The 21,587-nt window shown below is 36.4% G+C and overlaps 2 protein-coding genes across 4 annotated transcripts; one reads left to right on the forward strand and one right to left on the reverse strand.

Annotated features, from left to right (window-relative positions):
• The first annotated feature begins 510 nt into the window (after window positions 1-510).
• LOC117915410 (diacylglycerol O-acyltransferase 3) lies at window positions 511-2,219 on the forward strand. The gene is made up of 2 exons (XM_034830992.1): window positions 511-1,000; window positions 1,266-2,219. Exons 1-2 carry the CDS (start codon window positions 608-610, stop codon window positions 2,007-2,009), a joined length of 1,137 nt encoding a protein of 378 aa, XP_034686883.1. The 5' UTR covers window positions 511-607; the 3' UTR covers window positions 2,010-2,219.
• A 235-nt stretch (window positions 2,220-2,454) lies between these two features.
• Window positions 2,455-21,405, reverse strand: LOC117914684 (SWI/SNF-related matrix-associated actin-dependent regulator of chromatin subfamily A-like protein 1). 3 transcript variants are annotated; one of them, XM_034830125.1, is made up of 24 exons: window positions 21,077-21,405; window positions 20,677-20,728; window positions 20,309-20,397; window positions 20,174-20,229; window positions 19,934-20,009; window positions 19,707-19,773; window positions 19,322-19,388; window positions 19,083-19,149; window positions 15,685-15,768; window positions 15,553-15,594; window positions 13,854-14,009; window positions 13,565-13,642; window positions 11,337-11,405; window positions 11,167-11,232; window positions 10,944-11,072; window positions 10,790-10,846; window positions 9,653-9,742; window positions 7,901-7,966; window positions 4,897-4,965; window positions 4,721-4,825; window positions 4,450-4,575; window positions 3,592-3,650; window positions 3,434-3,470; window positions 2,455-2,938 (listed from the first exon to the last, which is right to left on the reverse strand). In XM_034830125.1, exons 1-24 carry the CDS (start codon window positions 21,254-21,256, stop codon window positions 2,786-2,788), a joined length of 2,040 nt encoding a protein of 679 aa, XP_034686016.1. In that variant the 5' UTR covers window positions 21,257-21,405; the 3' UTR covers window positions 2,455-2,785. The 3 variants fall into 3 exon arrangements, with proteins under 3 accessions (XP_034686016.1, XP_034686015.1, XP_034686017.1); XM_034830124.1 differs by having other exon boundaries at window positions 20,309-20,400; XM_034830126.1 differs by lacking the exons at window positions 15,553-15,594; window positions 15,685-15,768 and having other exon boundaries at window positions 20,309-20,400.
• Window positions 21,406-21,587: the final 182 nt, after the last annotated feature.

Consider the following 21,587-nt stretch of genomic DNA (forward strand, 5'->3'; position numbering starts at 1 on the left):
TATTTTTGGAAAAAAAAAATAGTATTGACAAGAGCCATAGGAGAAAGTAAATATTTTTTTATTTTTTTATTTTTTTATTTTTTTATTTTTTTATTTTTTAAAAAGAAAAGGCGAAATGGAAAATGTTAAAATAAATGTTTTGACTGATGGAAGCGAAATGACACAGCAGTCAAAGTTGAAAGAAGAGAAAACGACCGCCATATCCCTGGACATCTACGTGGCAGTCAAGGGCGGCCAAAATGCTTACATGGCAACAGACGTGGCGCGACTTGGCATAATCTGGACCGTTGAATGAGGCAAATAAATATCCAAGGGGGGAGATTGAAGAAAGAAGCATGGCGGGAGGTGGAATAAGTGTGGTTAACCGAAAACGCTCACAAGTTCGCGAGCGCTGAGCAAACATCAGCCTCCACATCAGCTCCAACAGACAGGCAATCAATCAGAATGAGACACGTGGCAAAGGCGGTTTCCCAACGTATCTATGAATATGAGGATTGCGCATCGGCATTGCCAACCCAAATCTCATTCCAAGTCCAATTCAAACCAACAGCAAATAAAAAAAAGGCAGGCAGAAGTTGGGTAGAAGTTTCAACGTCGAATCCGAGCAATGGAGGTCTCCGGTGTCGTTTTCCGGCAGGTTCCGTTCTTCTCCGGCGCTGGAATTGATACTCAGTCTTCAAAGTCCTCCTTTTCCGGCGTCTCTGTTGATTCCGGCAACCGGATTTCCGCTTTCTCTGAACTTCGTCTTCTGGGATCTCGAGACTCCAGGGTTGCAGTAAGACCTAGAAAGCCTTCTGGGTTTCGCGACGAAAGTCATTTGAAGTATTATTATGAATCGCCCAGGTGCGGTGCAAAGAAGGATAAGGACAAGGTTACAACCAAGAAGAAGTCGAAATTGCTCAAGGCCTTGTCGAAGGACTTGTCCCTGTTTTCTGATTTGGGGTTTGGAGTGGATTCTGATGAAGGCCTGTTCGGCGAGGTTAAGGGGAAGATGATATCGGTAAGTTTCAGATTCGTTTACTTTCCTTTCCGTTTCGTTTCTGTTCTTTCTTTATTTTATTTTTCTATGGCAGTTATCTATTTAATGATTGTTGGATTTAGATGATCTACCCCAATTCTTTCTTTACTTGCAAGATTCTTAATTTGTATGCATCAGATTTGCAATACTGAATCAAATTTCATTATGGGGTTATTGAATTGAATCTTAGGGAAACTGCTAATTCTTTCAGCTGGGATTTGAGTTTAAAATTGATGGTACTGTGCAGGAAGCAGCAGAGGTTTTACTGAAGCAATTGCAACAGATGAGAGCAGAGGAGAAGGAATTGAAAAGGAGGAGAAAAGAGGAGAAGGCCAAGCTGAAGGCCACCAGGATGGAAACCATGGTTGTTTGTGAATCTTCTTCCTCCGAATCCAGCGACAGCGAATGTGGGGAGGTGGTTGACATGACCCACCTGAGAAGTGGAGCTGTTGTGGAGCCAATTAAAGATGAATCACAACCAGTCATTCAAGAAGCCAAAGGCTTGGAAGAGCCCAGTTTACTGCAACCAGTCATTCAAGAAGCCAAAGGCTTGGAAGAGCCCGGTTTACTGCAACCAGTCACAACCACTCTTAAAGGAGAGTGCTGCACAGCAGTCAATACTGCAACAAGTGTTGCTGTTGACCAGAATGAAAAGACCCAAGTGATGGGAGCAGGGGCAAAGAGGATTGAGGTGTGTATGGGTGGGAAGTGTAAGAAATCAGGAGCTGAGGCACTGTTGGAGGAGTTTGAGAGGGTGGTTGGTGTGGAAGGTGCTGTGGTTGGGTGCAAATGCATGGGGAAGTGCAGAGTGGGTCCTAACGTGAGGGTTTTGAATTCCATTGATGGGGTTGAGGCTGAGGGAATGGATGATTCTGTGAGGACACCCAGTAATCCCCTGTGTGTTGGGGTTGGTCTGCAGGATGTTGGGATAATTGTGAGCAACTTCTTTGGAGAAACCCATGAAGATATTGGACTGCCTGCACCAGCTTAGAAGGCCTTTCTTCTTTTTCTTCTTCTGTGGATACACAAAATCAAACGGGTGTTATGTGCCGTGCCTTTTCCTTTATTTATTTATTTTATTTTTACTTTTTAGGGTTTGGGCTTTTGTTGCGCATGTTGAAGGGTAATAATCCCTTTGTAAATGTAAATATCCGGTTTGGTCAATTGCCATACTCAGAATATATCCTTCTTTTCACTAAAATGATTCTTTCTTCAAATTGAAGCACTTGGCCCTTGGCCTAGAAATGGGCTTCTCCATTCCATGATTTGGGAATTTAATTCAGTGGCCCATAATTCCTCATCTGTTCAGAAAATTAACAGGTTGTCTTTTAGAACCTGAGATGACTTGCAAGTGTGGCCTTGCTATATTCGTATGATGGCGAAAAAGGGCTAAAGTAGTCAGGTCAAGTTGACATATAGAAAGAAGAAAAAAATTGTGAAAGTGACCAAAATTATTTTCATATTTATCATGTCACGTATAAATCTCAAATGGAAAAGTTGGATCCAAACAGAGATATATTACAGTCCTGATGTTCACAATGCTACCCACTGATTCATAGATGGAGTAATCCAATTTACACAAAGTACTAAAGCCAAATCCGAGCTCCACCAAGATGCCCATAACCCAAAAAGATGCACACTACTACTGCAGGGGGCAGATTGTTTGTAGCCCATTTGAAGCACATAGATATGTGCCAGTGCATGCATATTTACTTACATATGTGCATTAGGGCACAAAGAAAACATTATCATTTTAGTTGGGTATGTTCAGTTTCTGGGGTGTTTGAGATTGGGCTGATGCTCTGGGTTGTCCACATTGTTACAGCGCTTCATGAAAGAGTCTATTGTTCTCTGCTTTGAAGGGCTACTTCTTGGCTGGCTGACTGAAACTTCCAAGGTATTTTCGTGGCCATCAAGCATCTAATAATTATCAATGGAACACTATTCAGTTGAACATCTAAAGGTTTAAAAAATAAAAATAAAAAAAGTTTTTTTTTAAAAAAAAGCACCACAACCTGTACCTGGACCAACGCCAAACATAAATCATTACCAAAACATAAAAAATAAAAATAAAAATCTTTCAGCACATCATCTATAGGAAAATGAAATCAATGGGTTGCACATAAATGGTGGCATGGTGCAATGCTATATCAATTCATGTGTGAATATGCATGCAGCCATGAAAATGCTGTAATATGATCTTTTCTTGATGAAAACTAACTTCAGAGCAGCTCAAGAAATTCATATGAACAATAAAAGCAGAAAAGGGAGGGGTGGGAAGAACAGGGGCAAAGTCATTTGGGGGATGACCCCCACCGTGAAAAATGGAAATAAAACAATGAAAATTCAAAAGAAAAACAAAAGCTGGGAGGAAGAGAGGGAGAGAGAGAGAGAGAGAGAGAGAGAGAGAGAAACCTGTCCCAGATTTTCCAACTTGCTCTGGACAACATCCCTGGAAAGGGAAATAACAGATTGTCATTCATCAAAACACTAAATTTTCCTTGACAAAATACTGTACAATCCATGATAGCATCATCCAAGTATAGCAAATTGGATATGGATTATGAACATACCATATTATGTCATCGACTGTGTCATTTGCTAGCAGGTAGTGTATATTAACCGATGACACCTAAAAATATGAACCAAAGTTTGAAACAGGATCAGAACTTTCAGCAGCTATTTCATTGTAAGATAGATAAAAAGTATTTAAAATCAATGCTATAGCAGATTATCAACACAGACAAAAATCCTTTTTCAGTCTACAGGGTATGTGAATCTCCATCATTTACCTGTTTGCCATTAATCAACACCTGAATTTTATCAACAGCAGAAAATAGTAACAGCCCCAAAGTGGATTTGTAATCAGGAGAAAATGACCACTTTTTAAAAATATCCAATTATCACTGAGCACAAACCGAAGGAAGCATCTCAACACCTATTCAGATCTCAACAAGAAAGTAATTTATTGGTATAAACCATTTTTCCTGTGGCAAACCCCATGGTGCAAGGCCAGAAATATGGTGATTTAGTCAACCAACTTACCCATGAGAAAAGAAGAGTAGCATATCAGGAGTAAATCAACCAAGCTGATCCATACCTCACTGCTAGAACTTGAGGTTTTACATCCTGAGATTCAACTTAAACCATCCCATTTGCGAGCCTGAATTAGGATCAGGTTCATCTTATGAGCCAAGCTGACCAAAACTCACTGTTAATGGACTTGGGGGTTCTTATCCTGGGGTAAAGCTTTAAGTTCATTCTCCATTCAGGATATCAGATCAGGTTCATATCATATGCCTTGATACAAGGCTCAATAAACACATATCAAGCAACACGTTCTAACCTCATAAATTAATGCAATTAATTAACTCAAGCATTCATGAAGAATGATTTGAACTGCAAAGCCCATAAACATTTCTCCAGATTACCTGGCCAATCCTATGGACGCGGTCTTCTGCTTGAATTAAGTCGCCTGGAGTCCAAGACAATTCTGCAAAAATAACTGTGCTTGCAGCTGTCAAAGTTAACCCAACACCTCCAGCTTTGATAGATAGCTGCAGAATAACATTTAAAAAGATAAATCTTACTTAGGTGATAATCCTTGTATTAGAGTGTGAGAATTTCAACTAACACTAATATAAAACAATCAATAAAAAAATGAAAAACAATGTATAGAAATTAATGTTGTAACTCCCATACCACTGCTGCCTTAATAGTATCTTTTTCCTGAAAATCTGTAACAAAAGCCTGCCTTGATGATGAAGGAGTACTGCCATCAATTCGAATGCAACCAACCTTTTTCTTCTGGGAATTTAATAGTGCTGATAAGAATGGAACAACCTTGAGGAAAGCTACTGAAAACTAAGTGGTCTTACCACAAGAAACTGGAAGATTGAATCAATCATCGGCTGATGGTGTGCAAATATTAGAAACTTGCAGCCTGCCTGCAAGAATTAGCATAAGACTGTGCTGAAATACAGAGAAGCACAATGTAGAAACTAAAATCTATAAGCAAAATTTAGAAAATAAATTATGAACGACATTATAAATTTCAGTGTGTTATTAACTTATGATAGCAACGCAAGCACACTAAAAACATAAAATGTTGGCTAGAAATAAATTAGCTGTTACTTGTTAGGGAATGTTCATGGATCAGGGATCTTAGCCCCTGATTGACCCTTTTCACTTGACATGAGATAATTTGTACATGTCTTATAATTTAATATGTACATTATTGAATGTTTTATCATTGCTCAAAGTTTCATCTAAAATTTCCATGTTTTGAGGTCAATTTCAGTAAAATTGACTACCAATATTTCCATCAATATCAGCATTTTCATCTTTGGAGGTAACCAACCTAATAACTGATAGAATTTATATCATCCTTCTTATGAGCATGACAACGTCTTAGATGCCCCAAGATGGAATTCAATCTAAAGCTTCCAGCATATGCCCAGGCATCATATTGCTAACGAAAAATGGTCAGTCCACCACCATCAGTAATCCACAGGAATAAAATAAAGAAACTCTGTAGTGTCCTATAAGCAGTAGTTAACAAAATTTAACAAAGGATTTAATACCATATATGTCAATTTGAGAAACATAAGAAAGTAGATCGAAAGATGTCTAACAAAAGATGGAGTGCAATCTGCGTACACAGGAAATTCACAGAGCATTTCAAAAGGCATGAAAAAAGATGTGAAAAAAGAACATGTCCTTAAAAGTCTAAAAACATGCTTTTTGTTGGTGTTAAACTTGAGCATTTTTGTAAAGGCTTTGTAAGTAATTAAGAGAGAGAGAGAGCGAGAGCGAGAGAGAGAGAGAGAGAGATTTGATCAATTGAGCACTAGCTGTGGTTCAATCAAGATTTTCCGTTTTTGAAAGACAAATTTGAAGTTGTTTCATTGATTGAGCTAGGCTCGTGGATGAAGTAGATATATTAAGGATTGAAATTAAAATCTTCCAAGGCATTAAGTTTCAATATATAGGAATGTTAAGATCTACCCATAGCTGACTCTTCCAAGGCATTGGAATGTTCAAATCTTGCCATATCCGACTCTTCTAAGGTATTGCTCAATAAATACATAATTAATCCCTTTGTTCTTAAAAAGATTTTCAGAAGCTTTGTGCAACTTGAAAATCATATGGCTCTTATCCTTGTTTTACAAAGAATTTGAATATCATCTGTATTTTTGTGTTCTTGAAAATCCAAACTTCTTTTCTCTCAAATCAACTACTTTTTTGTGAGTTCCTTATGATCCCAGTGGGATCTCATGGCCTTTGAAAAAACTTTAAGGAGGCCTTTTGTGTATGTTTTGGAGGTGTCTGAAGTTTTATGTCATAAAGATGGAATGAAGGTTCGTAATATCATTAAGTTGTTCGAGGCATGTGGAGTTTCAAACTGTGAAGATGTAAAGGTTCGTAGGACTAGATTGGGAGTATCATTGTTTGGTAAATCTCTATAACCCATTGTTAATCTTCAGTGAAGCTCTAGCAATCTCACAGCTGAGAGTTTTTTTTCCCTTGGGAGTTTTCCACATATCTAGTGTTCAATTTCTCGCTCATGTGATTGAATTTTTTTGTGCACTATAATTGGGATCATTTCAAATTAATTAAGACTAAATTGAAAATTTTGTTAAATTATAAATTTGGGAGACTTGCCCATCTATACCCTCTCTAAATCAATCCACAATATCTAAGTAATATTTTTCACCCTTCATTTTGAGCTACATATTTTCAAATCTAAAGGGGCATTTGACCCTTCTTACTCTGCCATGGTCAAGAAGGATGGAAGAAGTGATCCAACATTGACTTTTGGGCAGAATAGACAGAACCATGTTTAAGGAAGTGATCCTCCCAATCCCCTGGACTGAGAAAGTGATCCAACCGAGACATGGAAAGCCCATTCTGACCCCCACATGAGGTAAGAGCTTCTCCAGAAAATACAATCTCCAAAAGCTCAAGCTGTTTCATAAATTCTAAGAAACCTCTTATAGCTGGGGCCAGCCAGCTGCTGTTCTCTGCAGGGAACATTGCCACATTTAAACCCCTATTGATGCCCCAAAGCTCATTCCATAACCCTCTGATGCACCCCCACCCCCACGCACAAACACCCTCCCACAAATTCTAAGAAACCTCTTATAGCTGGGGCCAGCCAGCTGCTGTTCTCTGCAGGGAACATTGCCACATTTAAACCCCTATTGATACCCCAAAGCTCATTCCATAACCCTCTGATGCACCCCCACCCCCACGCACAAACACCCTCCCACAACCTGTAGACCTAACAAAAAAACCAGGCCATAGACCCCTGAGAAACTCACACATAACCATCCTCACAGTTTTTTGAATAGCATGAGATAAAAAATGCCCTCACCTCTATCCCCAAGCATTCGAAAGATTTCTTATCCCAAAAGGCAAGAATGCTACCAGCAAACCCCTTGAACCCAAGGTCACTCCAAAACTCTTTAAAAGTATTGGTAGAACCAGTTAAATACTATGAGTGAGGCTTACAGGCAAGTAATTCTTACAATACAAGTGAAAAAACTTGCACCAACATCCTCCCACATCAGCACATTGATGTGTATCATGTTACAATTACTTGTTACATGCACCAAACATACATGCCAGTAAATAATAATTACCTTTCCTTTTAACACACACTGTGCAAACACGTATCTTGCAGAATCATGGAAACTAATGACATCCTAGTTTGTTCAACCAGAATCAGATCCAGAATACATCATTTGGATGTTTTCACATGGATTAGTTAGTAGTTTTTCCCTAGATTCACATGATGTTCTAGCATAAAAAGGAGAGAGAAACACACACACACACACACACACAGAACAAAGAAGAAGCAGCACAGGAAAAAGGGAATACCTCAACAACAGTTCCCAGGTAATCTAGGACTGCTGGAATCTTGGCTTGTGCAGAGTCAGTATATATCTGTAGTCCAACAAGGAGAAGGAGAGAAAGGGAAGAGAAGAAGGGGCAGGACAGGATTTTCAAAGTTTAGATCCATTACATAATGAAAAAACTAAAAAGGAGTAATGGCACAATGTTCTGAGCAAACCGAATGAACATGGTGAATCTATGAATATATAAGAGAAGTCATGAATGTTCTCAAATACGCTACAAATCCAAATATATAAGAACCAACTACTAAAATAAAATGAATTAAAAAATAAATGGAATATATATATATGACAACAATAAGCCAAAATGAATAAAAAGCCCAATTTATAACAAAAGTATTGAACAAATAAATTTGGGTTTTCTCTAGGAAACACCTACAAATTATAACTAAATAATTTAACAGGTAAACCAAAATGTTTAACAATAAGCTATATGTTGGAATAATAAATTGGATTTTCTATATTTACTAGAGTTGTAACTCTCAACATAGCCTGCAATCACAACTCAAAGATGACATTAAATTAACAAATTGGGTTGACTTGGACCCACCTAACCTATGTATTAAATAGGTTGTGTTTCATCATGTATACTTTGGGTTGCTTTTAATACAATCACTTTTATCTATCCCAAAAAAAAGGTCATGTTTGGATTGGGATTTCACCATGTTTTTGTCCTGTTTAATTGTGGTGTCATGTTAAGAAAGGATTACAGCTCGTCTATTTTTAAAGTGTAAAAAAAATGAGAACTTTTATCAATAATTTATATTATTTTGTTTTATTTTTTATAATCATTTGAAAAAACAAGTTAGATTGTAATTTTTGTAATTTTAAATAGGTTAAGTGGATCATAGAGATGCCAGATTAATGCTTAACTTAGTGAGTTATGCAAGTCAACTTGAATACAACTTAACTCTACCTGTGTATTAAATATTTCACATGGCTCTTGACTAGTTTCTCTTCTGATGCTCATGATAAACTCAGGCAATCCAAATGCAGAACTTCTAAATGTGGAAACAAAGCTGCTTAACAGGGAATGAAATATATTGCCCACTTCAGTAACATCATCTTTCAACCAAGGAAATTAGATATGGTTTAGACACACATGGTAGGCAGGTAACGTATTGTGGACAATTTGGACTAATAGTTCCTCCTTGCGCCCCCTCAATTATACAACACTATAATGTTTAAGTTCTGGAACCAATGATTTAGTAAATACTTTTTCTTAACCACCTACCACAGTAATATTGTTGAGTGATGCAGACAAGCTTAATCATAGAGTGCACCAAAACAGATGTTTCTGCAAGTATGATAAATGGACCATAACTATCTTAAATGGTTCTTTTCAACAACTACTACCGTCATCAGGAGTAGTTGGTAGGCATTTTAATTTGAGAGTGATTACAGAATTGTAAAAAACATGGGAGTAGACTTCAATTGAATTCAACTAGCCCCTTTATCTCCAGCATCATATTAAAATAAATAAATAAATAAATGCCCTTGGAACAGAATTTTAAATAGAGTCCTACAGTGAACAACCAAATGCAGCCTTATAGCATTTGAGGTGCAGCAAACAGGTCTTTTTCTTTTTCCTAAAAAATTCTATGAGATGTCACAAGATATAAACAACATCTCCAGCAAGCACACATCATATAGAATATAAATATATAAATAATCACACACACATATGAAAAGTTATGGATGAAGGTTATGTATATACCTTATTAATAAGATTTTTCTCAGAAAATTTTAGTGATTCAGCCTCCTCTTTGGATTTGCTGGCCTTGATTTTGCTTTTTACCACCTCCAACTACAAATCCAGATGATAATATTACTAAATTTTTCTTTTTCAAGAAAACAAATTACAATCTCAAGAAATCTTCAGCCTATGGTGCAAATACTAATCAAATTCTACCAATACAAAGTGAGAATAAAAAGAAGATAATACAACAACCAAGATGATAGTATCGTGCTTTTAAGCATTTGTTGTATGCCCCCTGTGTACTTCAGAGCACTGTTTTGGCGCTTTTTGTTTGTAATGCACTGTCGCTTTACTCATAAAAAAAAAATGACCAAGATGATAGTAAAGGGCATCTGCATGCAGTTGTACCAGACATGAGGTAAAAGCAAGAAAAATAGAACCTTTATAAGAGATATAGGCTAAATAGGTTGGAATAAACTAAATCGATAATTATCTGGTGATGAAAAGTGATATTCATTCTTAGCATCCACATAAAATCTATCATGTGGCATGTAAAAGATCAGTATGGAACAAATTTCACAAGCAGATCCACTCTTCATATACAAGCACACTAGTTACACCACAAATTTATCTAAGAGAATATAAAAAATCACTATTCCATAGTTGAATATTAAGCTAAATTTATTTGGAGAAAAAATTCCATTAACCACTAGCAACAAGTTCCACTTTTGTTTGACCCACAATGCTTCAGGATGTTACTGTAATTTTATATACTCTCTCATAAAGCAATCCCAGGAAAAATCCAAATTTGCAAAAACTAGCTACAAGCCTACAAATCCAAAGCACTCAAAAGGCATTACACATCACCTGTTCTCAACTTTCCCAAAGTTTAATCACCTTTCTCATTGAAGTTCAGATTATAATTATTATCAATAATAATAATAACAACAACAACAACAGTAACAATAATAAGAATAGGAAAAAGAGGTAGACAAACAAGAAGAACAATAATGATAATAGTAATATCAATAGTAGTAGCAGTAATCTAGTAATAATAGTAGTAAAAATAACAACAGTAGTACTAGTAACAACAATAGCAGCAATAATAATATTATTAATAGTGCTGGTAATAATAATAACAAAGAGTTGGTTTACCTCACGAAATAAAGCGTTGATTTGTTTCATGTCCTTTTCATCCAAATCTAGGAAGACCTGAGAATCAGTAACAAAAGCTACAAATTTAAGCAAAGGCTGTGCTACACAACATACACGTATACAGGGAGATGCAGACAAACTGACATAATGCTACCTGTTGCCTGCGTTTCACAGGAAGCTCAGACAGTACATCTTTTTTAAGCCTGCGGATCAACACAGTTGCTTTCATCAGGTTGTGCAATTCTTCATGGTTACTTGCACCTTGATACATTCCAAATACACCCTGGAGTATTATAGAAAACAGAACGATGTATAAAAGGTACAGGATAAGATAATATACTAACATAGTTATTTACAGGATGTGAATTTTGACTTACACCCTTGCAATATCGATTACCATATTCGTGAACATTCCTATATACATCCGGATACAAGGCTTCAAGCTGTTAAATGATAAGTATGAACAGAATCACAGAGACTTAATAATAGGATTCCAAACATCTGAAGGACAGGCCAGAAATAAATGCTTAACTAATATTCATAATACCTGCTTGAATAGCTCAATCGGCCGTGATAAAGCAGGAGTTCCACTGAGCAAAATTGTGTATTGAGCTTTCTAAAACATACACAATATGAGTTTCATGATAATAGAAAATGCATTACATGTGCGCATATGAGAGAGAGGGGGGGGATAGAGATGCTGCACTCTCTTGATTGAAAATCAAACTGCATAGTTGTCTATCAAAACAGCATAAAAAGAAAATGAATTGGAATGTGCAGCATATGTAGACCATTTTGTGTGCTTTTTACCAGTGTAAAAAGTATCACTATGGCTATTTACAAAAACATGATCATAAATTAGTGCCAATACCCATCCTGTTTTTCATCTATTAATTTCATAACCTGCCTATTGGAGTCATTTGTTATGCATAGATGTTACAGTTGGAGAACAACTTGACAAGTGCTTTGAAAAATCAAGGGTAGCTCAATGTTATGAGAAAAGCCAAAATAAAAGAGGAAACAAGACTGTATTCTTGTTTAAGCTTGGACTAGAATGTACCTTCGCATTTTCTATTCCTTCTTGTGGTGCTCTCTATGTACTCCCAAGGGACATAGATGGCACCCATGTTTTCCATTACACTCTTGTTTAATATATTTCTATTTGCCCATCCAAAACAAATAGAAGAAAACATAAAGTTCAGTTGATGCATGTTGGGATGCAAGGGGTGTCAATTTTGTTTGCATAAGGGTTGTCACTAAGCTTTTAAAGTGGAACTTTGGTCTCTATTTGAAGCAACCCAACATATGAAAGGAAAATCCATTAAAGCTAACAATGCAATTCACTAGGAGATTATGCAGTGTTTAGTTTGCAAATTCTTGGAGATCAGTTAATTAACCCTAATAAAAGTAGACAACATGTACTCTTTGGATGTTGAAAGAGAAGTTTCTAATGAAAAATTACATGGCAAAGCATGACATTTCCACCTCCCTTTCTTCCTTGAGAAGAAGAAAGTTACTCTAGGAGACATTAGACCTCTGGTTACATAAAGTATTATTAGGAGAAAAGCTCAATCATGCAAATCGTGAGTTGACAATGTTTAAATGAAGAGTATAACAAAGTGAAAGCAAAGGGAGGGTGGAGAAAGTTGATAGCAGTTGCAAAGGGATTGGAGCTCTTAGGGAAGATCTCAAAACTGCATAAGGAATATCAAGATAAGCTAAAAATCTCCAATAGATGAAATTTCTTCTCCCTTCACAATGAGCCTTCCAAGCACTTTATATAGAACCACTAGGAGTTAGCTTAACCAACAAGAAAAGACATGACCAATAGAAAGTCTCTAAGGCATGATGAATTAAGTAGCATTGGGATCAGGGCACCTGTTGACACACATCATGCACAACTCATCGGTTTTCTTTCAATGCAACTGAAACAAGTTCAATTTAAGTTAGCCATATGCATTATTGAGAGTCCAAACATATCCACCGAACTAAGATCTTTGAACCATTCAAACTACTCAATGGTGATAAGGCTAAGCCCACCACCAAATTGTACCAAGGCCAAGTTGGAAGTTTGAGCATAACCCTCAACTTGGACATACAGGACCTCCACCAATTGGGATGGACTCTCCTCATCAAAAAAAGCAAAGGAAGCACTTTTGCTTTGACAATCGTAAGGATTAAAGGTCCCACCCCTAAACTTTAAGGAAGTGGTCCTTCTGCCTCAAGCATCAAGAGAAAATATCATCCCACTTAAAGGTAAGCGAAACGAACTCCCTCAGCATGTACTACAGGCAATTAGCAATGCTGTGCTAAGCATCCACCCAAAGGGTAGACATACTGTACAAAGTATCACTTTATCCCAACACAAAAAGCACATCAGACACTTAACCAATGTACACAGGTGGCAACAAAAGACATTTGGCATTGTATCAGTGGAGAATCATTACAATTATGGCATATGATCATTGGCTATGAGGTGATACATTATATAGGTTAATCAGCAAAAACTCCAGCATGTTGTATTAGAACACATGGGATAAGTCACAACTAGTTGTCGATACACATCAGACAAGAATAAATAAAATTGTGTATCCTTTTAAATACACCATCTTCCTTATAGGCTATGACGCATAGTGTGCTGATAAAACATTGATGCTTAAGAAGAGCAAAAAACTTCAGCTAACTGCAGAATTTTTAATTTCATTTATGCAAACAGTATCTGAATACCTCACAAATGAAAGCATAAAGTCATCATTTATCAAGAGAGACTAGAACCTGTAAAACTGGAAGGGAAGCACTTGTTCTCTTTGCTTGAGCATTCTTCAAGAAGTGTGACTCATCTGCAATCACAACCTGTTAAAAATATAACCATTTCTAGAAGCATAAGGAGATAGAAGACACAGAACCAAGTGCCATTAGAATTGATTAAATAGGCAGATAACTGGACTGTCATCATCTTCTCATTCTAGTTTCTATATTTCTCACAATAAAAACCCAACCTTCAACATTGATTCAGAACTAAAATAATACAAAATTACAAGCCCTTACTGTTAGCTGCACTTACCTTAAACTCTGATTCTGCTAGTATTTTCTGTAACTTAAGGACAACATCGTAGGAGATAATGTTGAACACACCATCCAGATGAATAGTGCCCTTCGTGTTTGAGGGTACAATTCTGAATCCACCCCTGTTAGATCCACTCCACTGAGATAAAACCACCTGTTGACAATTCTCTTTTAGTTGTCAGAACCAAAACAAAAATTACAATAACAATAATAATAATAACAATAATTTCAGTCCTCATGCATGCTCCAACAAATATATAAATGTCATTCCCAAAACTAATCCTCATGACAATTCTTGACTATATGTTCATTTTGGAATTTTTTTTATTTTTTTTGCAAAGTTTCTATCAAGTTTGCATTTCAAGACTACATTTGTTTCTCTCAAGACCAAAACTATCTTTTTTTCTATGTTTGGGGATTGGGGTGATTCAGATCAAAGTGGAAGTGTTACCAAACTGTTAACTAAACAATCTTAAGACAATAACAAATTTTACAAGAGGCATGATAACCTACAAAACTCTGTCCCACACCATGTCTTGCAGTGCCTATGAGTAGAGCTTGTATCTCAGCAATCTTAAAATTACAGAGACACCCAACACCAGGAGCTTTAGCAGAGAAAGTGTTTAAAATAGATTAAGAATTCCTAATTCATACAATTATTCAGCATTGCTACAGGAAAATGAATTAGAAATATGCATTGGATCAAACTGAAATATTGAAATAGCATTGAGGTGTTAGAGATGTGTGTTTCCATGGAGCTAGGTTTGGGAATCAGATACAAATCAGAGTCCATTTGGCTCTTTCTTTTTTCTTTTTCTTTTTTTAATATGTAAACAAAGCATATATATTAGAAGAGTTTGGAAACGGCACACAAAGTGCACGCAAAGTATACAAGAAGCAATCAAATACAATCAAAAGGACAAGGGAAAAGAAACAACAAACCAGAACCGAAACATCAAACAAGGACAATGACCCTTCACTTAAGCACATGCTAACCCAAACCAAAAGATTACAAAGGGACAAAACATTTATCAAAAGGGCATTCTATTCTTTAACTTGAAAAGTTCTTCCTTTAAGCAAACCACATCCGCTCTTTAAGAAAAACACCGTCAAATACACTCATAGTGATTCTGAAAGAGCTCATATAACAGAGGCAGTATTTAAGGGACAAACAAATAAAAAGTTATGAACACTAAACATGCACCAATCAATTTACATTCTCAAGTACAACAAAAACCAGACTTTTACGTGAGAATCACTAGCACCACAATCAGCCTCATGACAGACAAGATATATGAATAATATAGTGCCTAGAACTCGTGTTGTTTTTTATACTGAACATTAAAGGAAAACATCATATCAAAACAAACATCAAGGTTAATTGATGGTTCTAACATTATAAAAAGCTCACTAACAGGCAGCAGCATTAAGAAAGACACGAACATTTTGGAATTTAAGAAATGAACCATTCACTAACAAATCAATCTCCATATAAATCCCTACCAACAGATAAACAAAATTGTACTCAGAAAATGTCTAAAGTTGGAAAACATCCATAACCAGCATAATAATAATATACGATTTTCTAGGCAGCAAACCCACACAAACAATGAAAGAAATCACCAAGTTTCGAGCTGCAGCTAAAAAGAAAGAGAAAATAACCAGCAGAACTTCAAAAGGAGCCAGAAATAACATACAAGGATATCTGATGATGGGATATTCAACCATTGTTGGATCATCTGTAAGGAAGCAAAAGAGAAACAACATTTTGGGCATAATTTTCAAGTTAATACAGAGAAATAGAGAAATTAAGCCAATCTAACACTTACAGAAGCCCAATGCAAACGTAAAGAAGAAGGGGTAAGAACAAGAACAGGCCATGAGTCACGAACACAAGTTGTTACAGCAATGGCCTGCAAACAACCAGAGGAATTCAATGAATGTCTTTGTATAGAGGATTTTGTAGTTGTTAGAATGATTTCCCATCCTTCTTTGTATTTACTATTTCAATGCAATGAAATGGTTGTTTCTGAGGAAAAGAGGGAAAAACAAAAAAAAAAAAGACAGGAGGAATTCAACATGGATGTTTTTAAATAAAATAAAATAAAATAAAATGAACTATGTACCATCTCTAAACTTTAGAATAATATTTGCTCCATTATTTATCTGGAGACATGAATTTGCAAGATCAGAAATCCAATTGCACCCTGGACAAATTTTCCTAGGTCAAATGTCAATTTTTTTTTGTTTTTCTGAACATGGAACATCTTGTGCTAGGCACTAAGATTTCGCTGGGTAAAACCACAGTATTGTGCACCAAGATTTCTGTTTAAAGGAAAATTCAATATTAAAATACATGAACAGACAGCATGAAAGTCAGAAAGCTAAAATAAACCTTTTTATTTAGCAATTAGATCCATTAATGGAAAGCAAAACAGTGGTGCAGCAATATGAGCATAATTTTATGGGATTCCAAAGAAAACAATATAGACAGGTAGAAGGTTCTATTTCATTCAACTAGGTATTGGAGAAAATGGTAGCAAATGCACAATAACAAATGGAAATTATTTAAATAGAAGTGAATGCTTAAAGATGCCAAGGTGAAACTTAGGAAAGAGGACAAGAAGAAGTTTGAATGAACATCCATAAAAAGAAAAATTCCATCTAAAGATTTTGTGTGCTTGACAAGCCACCAGCATTTGTAGCATACAAGAAGGATCAATGATGCTTTCATTTATGAGATATACAAAATCAGGGATCAAAACTAGTGAACTCTAATTTGATAAAATGATAGAAATGGCCTTTATTTAAAAGAAACTTGCTTTGTTGATCTTCCATTGAGGCTGGATATCAAAGAGGCTTCCTAAGATGATCCATTCTGAATATTTGGGACACACTACAGGTTTCATACTATAAGCAGATAACAAACTGTGTGATTTGTGCCCAAATCTGGACTAACAAAGATGTTAATGAATGTGTTTTGACACAAGAAATGAAACAAATCACTGCCCAAGGCTTAGATTTGTCCTAGGGGAGGACCAATGCATTATTTTTGAGTAAAAAGGCAGAAAATGGAGAAAATGTGAAAGGTTTGGCACAATCCTAACTTGTGAGAGGGAAAGGAGGAACGAGTACGCTTGAGAGGAGACCTAGGTAGAAGCTACTTTTACTGAAGAAGAGAAAATGCAGGAAAATCAGCCAAGGCATGTGAAATCAGTTTGGACCAGAGCAAATCGGTTTCAGCATAATAAAACAGATTTCAAGGATGGAATTTCAAGCAAGGTAGCATGTGAAATCAGTTTTCCGATTTGAAACTGATACGGAGACAGCATGTGGAGGGCAACCAGTGTGTCACATTGATTCCAACTTGTGGAGACCTCAAACCGATTTAGGAGTTCAAGCCTTCAGGAGAAATCAGTTCCACATCAGAATTCTAATTTCAGAGATGTTGAAATCCATTTGGCGAAGTTCCTTGCATTTTTCAAACCAAGAATTCTGATTTCAGAGATTGTGAATTAGGGTTTTTAAACCACAGTTTAGTTTAAGCAGCTAATAAGAATGAGCCAAATGTTATTTTAGGGCTAAGATATAAATACATTTCATTATTAGGAGTAAAAGAGAGGATGATTCCCTAGATACCGTAGTTATCCCATCCTTCTTTTTTTTTATTGACCAGGATTTCTAAAACCATAAGGATTTTATTATTAAAACAGATACCATTGCGGTCACTATGTAATAAAAAATGGCATCCCAAGAGGAATCATATATATATATATAGGTAAAGAGAAGTAGTATATATAAAAAAAGAAAAGACACCAAAAACAGCGCCCTCAAAGTCTACAGTAAAAGCCTAAAGGCTCAACCCAGAGGGAAAGGGAAAGAAGCAAAAAACATCACCTGCCCTTATATGATTTCCGAGAGGAAATCATATATTCCAATCATTTAAGAGGAAAACCATGAATAATATAGTTCTACAGCAGTTATAGAGGGAGATTTCTTTTGAAAATGATGATGGTGATGGTGGAAATATAAGAGAGCAACAGTGACAAGCCATTGTATCAAGAGTGGTAGTCTGAACAACTGTCATGATTCTGGCAGTGGAAGAGGAAACAGTTTCCCTAATGGTGTTAGTACCTATGGCTGCAGAAGTGAAAATGATCCGAAATAATGGTGGTGGAGGGGCTACAACAATACTGCTGGCTTTGGTAACAAAAGATGGTTTTGCAGAGAGGATAGGATGGTGCTGGTGGCTATGGCAACAGCAGTAGTGGTGGGACATTCCAGTGAAGGGGGCAAGAGGCAGCATTGGTAACAATGATGGTGGTGGATGTGACAGTGGCAGCAGTTTCCTAATCAAGAGTTAAAACACTTCACCTAGGTCTGATTTGTAGAGTCTTCACTTCAACAATGAGAAATGACCTTCAAAAGTCTTTGTTACAATTTCTACAAGCAAAATTATTATTTTTAAATGTTATGAATACATTAGGAATTGGAGAACTCCAGCCTGAATAATGCATTCTTGGTCTGACTACCAGCCAGGTAAACACTATTTTTCACTCACAGCCTGAATAATGCATTCTTGGTCCAACTACCAGCTGGGTAGACACTATTTTTCGCTCACAGCCTGAATAACACTTTCTTGGTCCAACCACCAGCTGAGTAAACACTATTTTTTGCTTACAATGCATCATGGACCATAGTGAGTTTCCATGGTGCCAAAATACTACACCCTAAAGGAACTCATAAAATCAAAACACTAACAAGTAACACAAAAGATGTTTGCCTATCAAAAACACAAGAACACCCCATAGACAAACAAAAATCCATCCACCACTTAAGTGACAGTCACTTGAGATAACACCAAAACAAAAAAACAACTAGCCAAAGTTCAACCATAGATAATACCGATTACTTGTGCCATAAAACCCCTTAAACACGATTCTGTGTGCACACTAGATGTATCCCACTTTACTCCAATTCAGTATTTTAATCCAATTTCAAGTGTATACATGCAAAATAAGGATGATTAAATGTTTCGTGTTGACTAGCAAGACCCCAAAAAATTATCATGCATTTCAAATAATTCCTGTGCATTTGATAGCCACTCAACTTATATGAAGTTATTATAAAGAGAACAAAACAAATAGGATACTCAAGAAGACAGATTGATAGCTTCAGAAATGAGGTATTAAAGATGTAGAACAACTTCAAATAAAGGATCCATTACCTGTAGGGTCTTTCCTAGTCCCATCTCATCTGCTAGAAGGACACGACCTCCATGCTGCAATACAAACCTAAAGAAGAACAAAAAATAAAATTCCATGATAGAAATAGACAAGTCTCATGGTTGGTCAGAAACCAAGCAGCAAATTGGTATTTTAGGGAAACAAATTATCAATATAGGTCAACTTAAAGTTATCTAGTAACGGAAAATCTCCACATCACTCAAAATAATTTACTACATACCTAATACCATCACGCTGGAATGGCAGAAGCTTTGTTTCGATGTAACTTGGGATCCTATCATATCGATCTGGTGAAAAGAAAAAGAGATATACTCACTTCACTAAACAGGATGTACGTTAAATTTCTCTACTGGTTTATGTCTACTTAGGTGTTTACCTGTATACTGTAAACCTGTGTGTGTGTGCGTGTACTTTGGATGACCCCTTAATCCCAAATTCTCCATTTTATGGACTCACCTATGCCAGAGCTCTAATAAACCTTTCCCTTTTTGTAAAATGTTCACCAGACTTATTGATGCTGGATTTATTGATGAAAGTTCTCTTCTTCTTTTTTTAACACATCTAATTGTAGAATTTAATATCAAAAATAAGCATTTAACATTTACCTCGAAGATCTGGAACAGCTGTAGCAGCATCAATCGCTCGCCGCACCAAGGGATCTATGTTCTCTATCTGGAAATATAAGGACAACCAAACATCATAGGATGAAAATAACTAACAGAGAAAGCACAATCTCTAAAATATCAAAGTAGTTTAAAATAAACAATAGTAGCCCATCTTTACAGTATTGTAACAAGTAGTAAAATTGTAAGGGAAATGAACAGGTAATCACCTCAACATTGATACCGGTTATTTCATGGAGAACCTTTTCAGCTGACGACAAAGAAGACAAAGGGAACATCCATAATCTGCAGGTTCAGCAATCATCATCAAAGATTGCACTTGTCAGAGACAGTGCAAATACAACAAACCAGAACTTAGAAATCCATTGAAATAGAACATTTTTCTTATTTTTTTATGAGAAACAACATTACATTGAAATAGAACATTTACGAATGATAAAAAGAAAAACCTTTCTTTTGCATTCCAACTGGCTTTGGATATCTTTCGGAACGCACCCACAACTACCTGATGCAAGAAGAAGTACATGTATAAGCAAGAGAATAGCCATAAAATAACACAATGCAAGCAAGATTAACAAATGTACCGGGTCGTATGAAAATTTTGCAGCAATATTTCCACTAGCATGAAGAAAAAACTTGACAGAGAGCTTGTGGAGTTCCTTTGAGCAGTTACCTCCTTGGACACAAAGCCACGATATATATAAATAAGAGGAAATAGAAAGCCAAATAGTACTTCGAAAGAGTATAATAATGAAAATAAAAGCAGCAGCAGCAGTAGGTAAGCTTGATATGTGAGTGTAGAGAAGGAACCTTGGACATCCAGCTGTTCCTTATACTAAAATTATGAACTAGCTCCAGAAGGGATAATAAAAGAAGAAGAAGTACAAAATGTGAAACAATCAGAATTCAGACAAAACAAAAATGCATATAAGAACAATAGGAAGAAACTCACTGACTACTGTAGATGGGGGTGGTATTCTGGACCCAGGGGGCAAATCATCTACCTGATTACAGAAGAGAGATTAGGCAATAAGCATGCTGAAAGAACCTTGATATCCATAACGCTACAGGTATCCTTATGATAATTTAAAAGGATTATGGAACAGCGTTTCCATGAGTGAGAATAATTCACTTCTCAAAAACAAAAAAAGCATTTCCATGAGAGAGGGAATGCATGAAAAAAAAAAAAAAAAAAAATCAGCTTTCTCCGCGTTCTTTTTGTGTCACTAGAAGAGACGAATTTCCGCTAGAAACCAAATACACCCTTTGAGAAAAGTTACAAGAAAATCTGGGAAAACCCTAGGAAATGAGAATTATTTTTTACGAAAAGGACAAGAAGGGAAAAGGCTAACCTTGCGGGGAAGAGAAGGAATGATGGGGTTGGGGTTGGGGTTGGGGTTAGAGGAGTGAATGGAGTTATTGGAAACGGAAGCGGTGGAAGAAGAAGAATTGCGGAGAGCAATCTGTCTGAAAGCGTCTCGTTCGAGTGAATCAAGTTCCTCCGCACTCAAATCCCAATCTTCCGTTTCCATTCCGACTCTCGCCCTTTCGACCACCTTTCCCTCTTCTTCTCCTTCTTCCTCCTCTTCCTTTTCTTCTTCAGGTGAACTGTGGGCGGTTTGCTCTAGTAACGGTTTCTTTATCGACGACGATGATGTTTGAATTAGGAAGGTTTTATCAAGCTCCCTCCGCCTTTACCATTCCTCAACTTTCGGGTATTAATACTTATTTTAATGTTATTTTATTAAAAGAAAGTTCCAAAAATGAAATATTTTGAATTAAAGGGGAGATAAATGAAAATAAAAAAAATCAAAATTATAAAAAGGATATTCCATGAAATTTGAAATTAATAATGAGGAGGGG

This window comes from Vitis riparia, chromosome 5 (assembly GCF_004353265.1).
Source record: "Vitis riparia cultivar Riparia Gloire de Montpellier isolate 1030 chromosome 5, EGFV_Vit.rip_1.0, whole genome shotgun sequence".
NCBI lineage: Eukaryota > Viridiplantae > Streptophyta > Magnoliopsida > Vitales > Vitaceae > Vitis > Vitis riparia.

Excerpts from the sequence above, each read along its gene's own strand:
- LOC117915410 (XM_034830992.1), top strand. The coding sequence starts at position 608 with ATGGAGGTCTCCGGTGTCGTTTTCCGGCAGGTTCCGTTCTTCTCCGGC. Across the intron at positions 1,001-1,265 it reads TTAAGGGGAAGATGATATCG|GAAGCAGCAGAGGTTTTACT; the intron begins GTAAGTTTCAGA and ends GGTACTGTGCAG.
- LOC117914684 (XM_034830124.1), bottom strand. The coding sequence starts at position 21,256 with ATGGAAACGGAAGATTGGGATTTGAGTGCGGAGGAACTTGATTCACTC. Across the intron at positions 20,729-21,076 it reads TTCCTTCTCTTCCCCGCAAG|GTAGATGATTTGCCCCCTGG; the intron begins GTTAGCCTTTTC and ends TTCTGTAATCAG. Across the intron at positions 20,401-20,676 it reads ACCCCCATCTACAGTAGTCA|GAGGTAACTGCTCAAAGGAA; the intron begins GTGAGTTTCTTC and ends TTTGTGTCCAAG.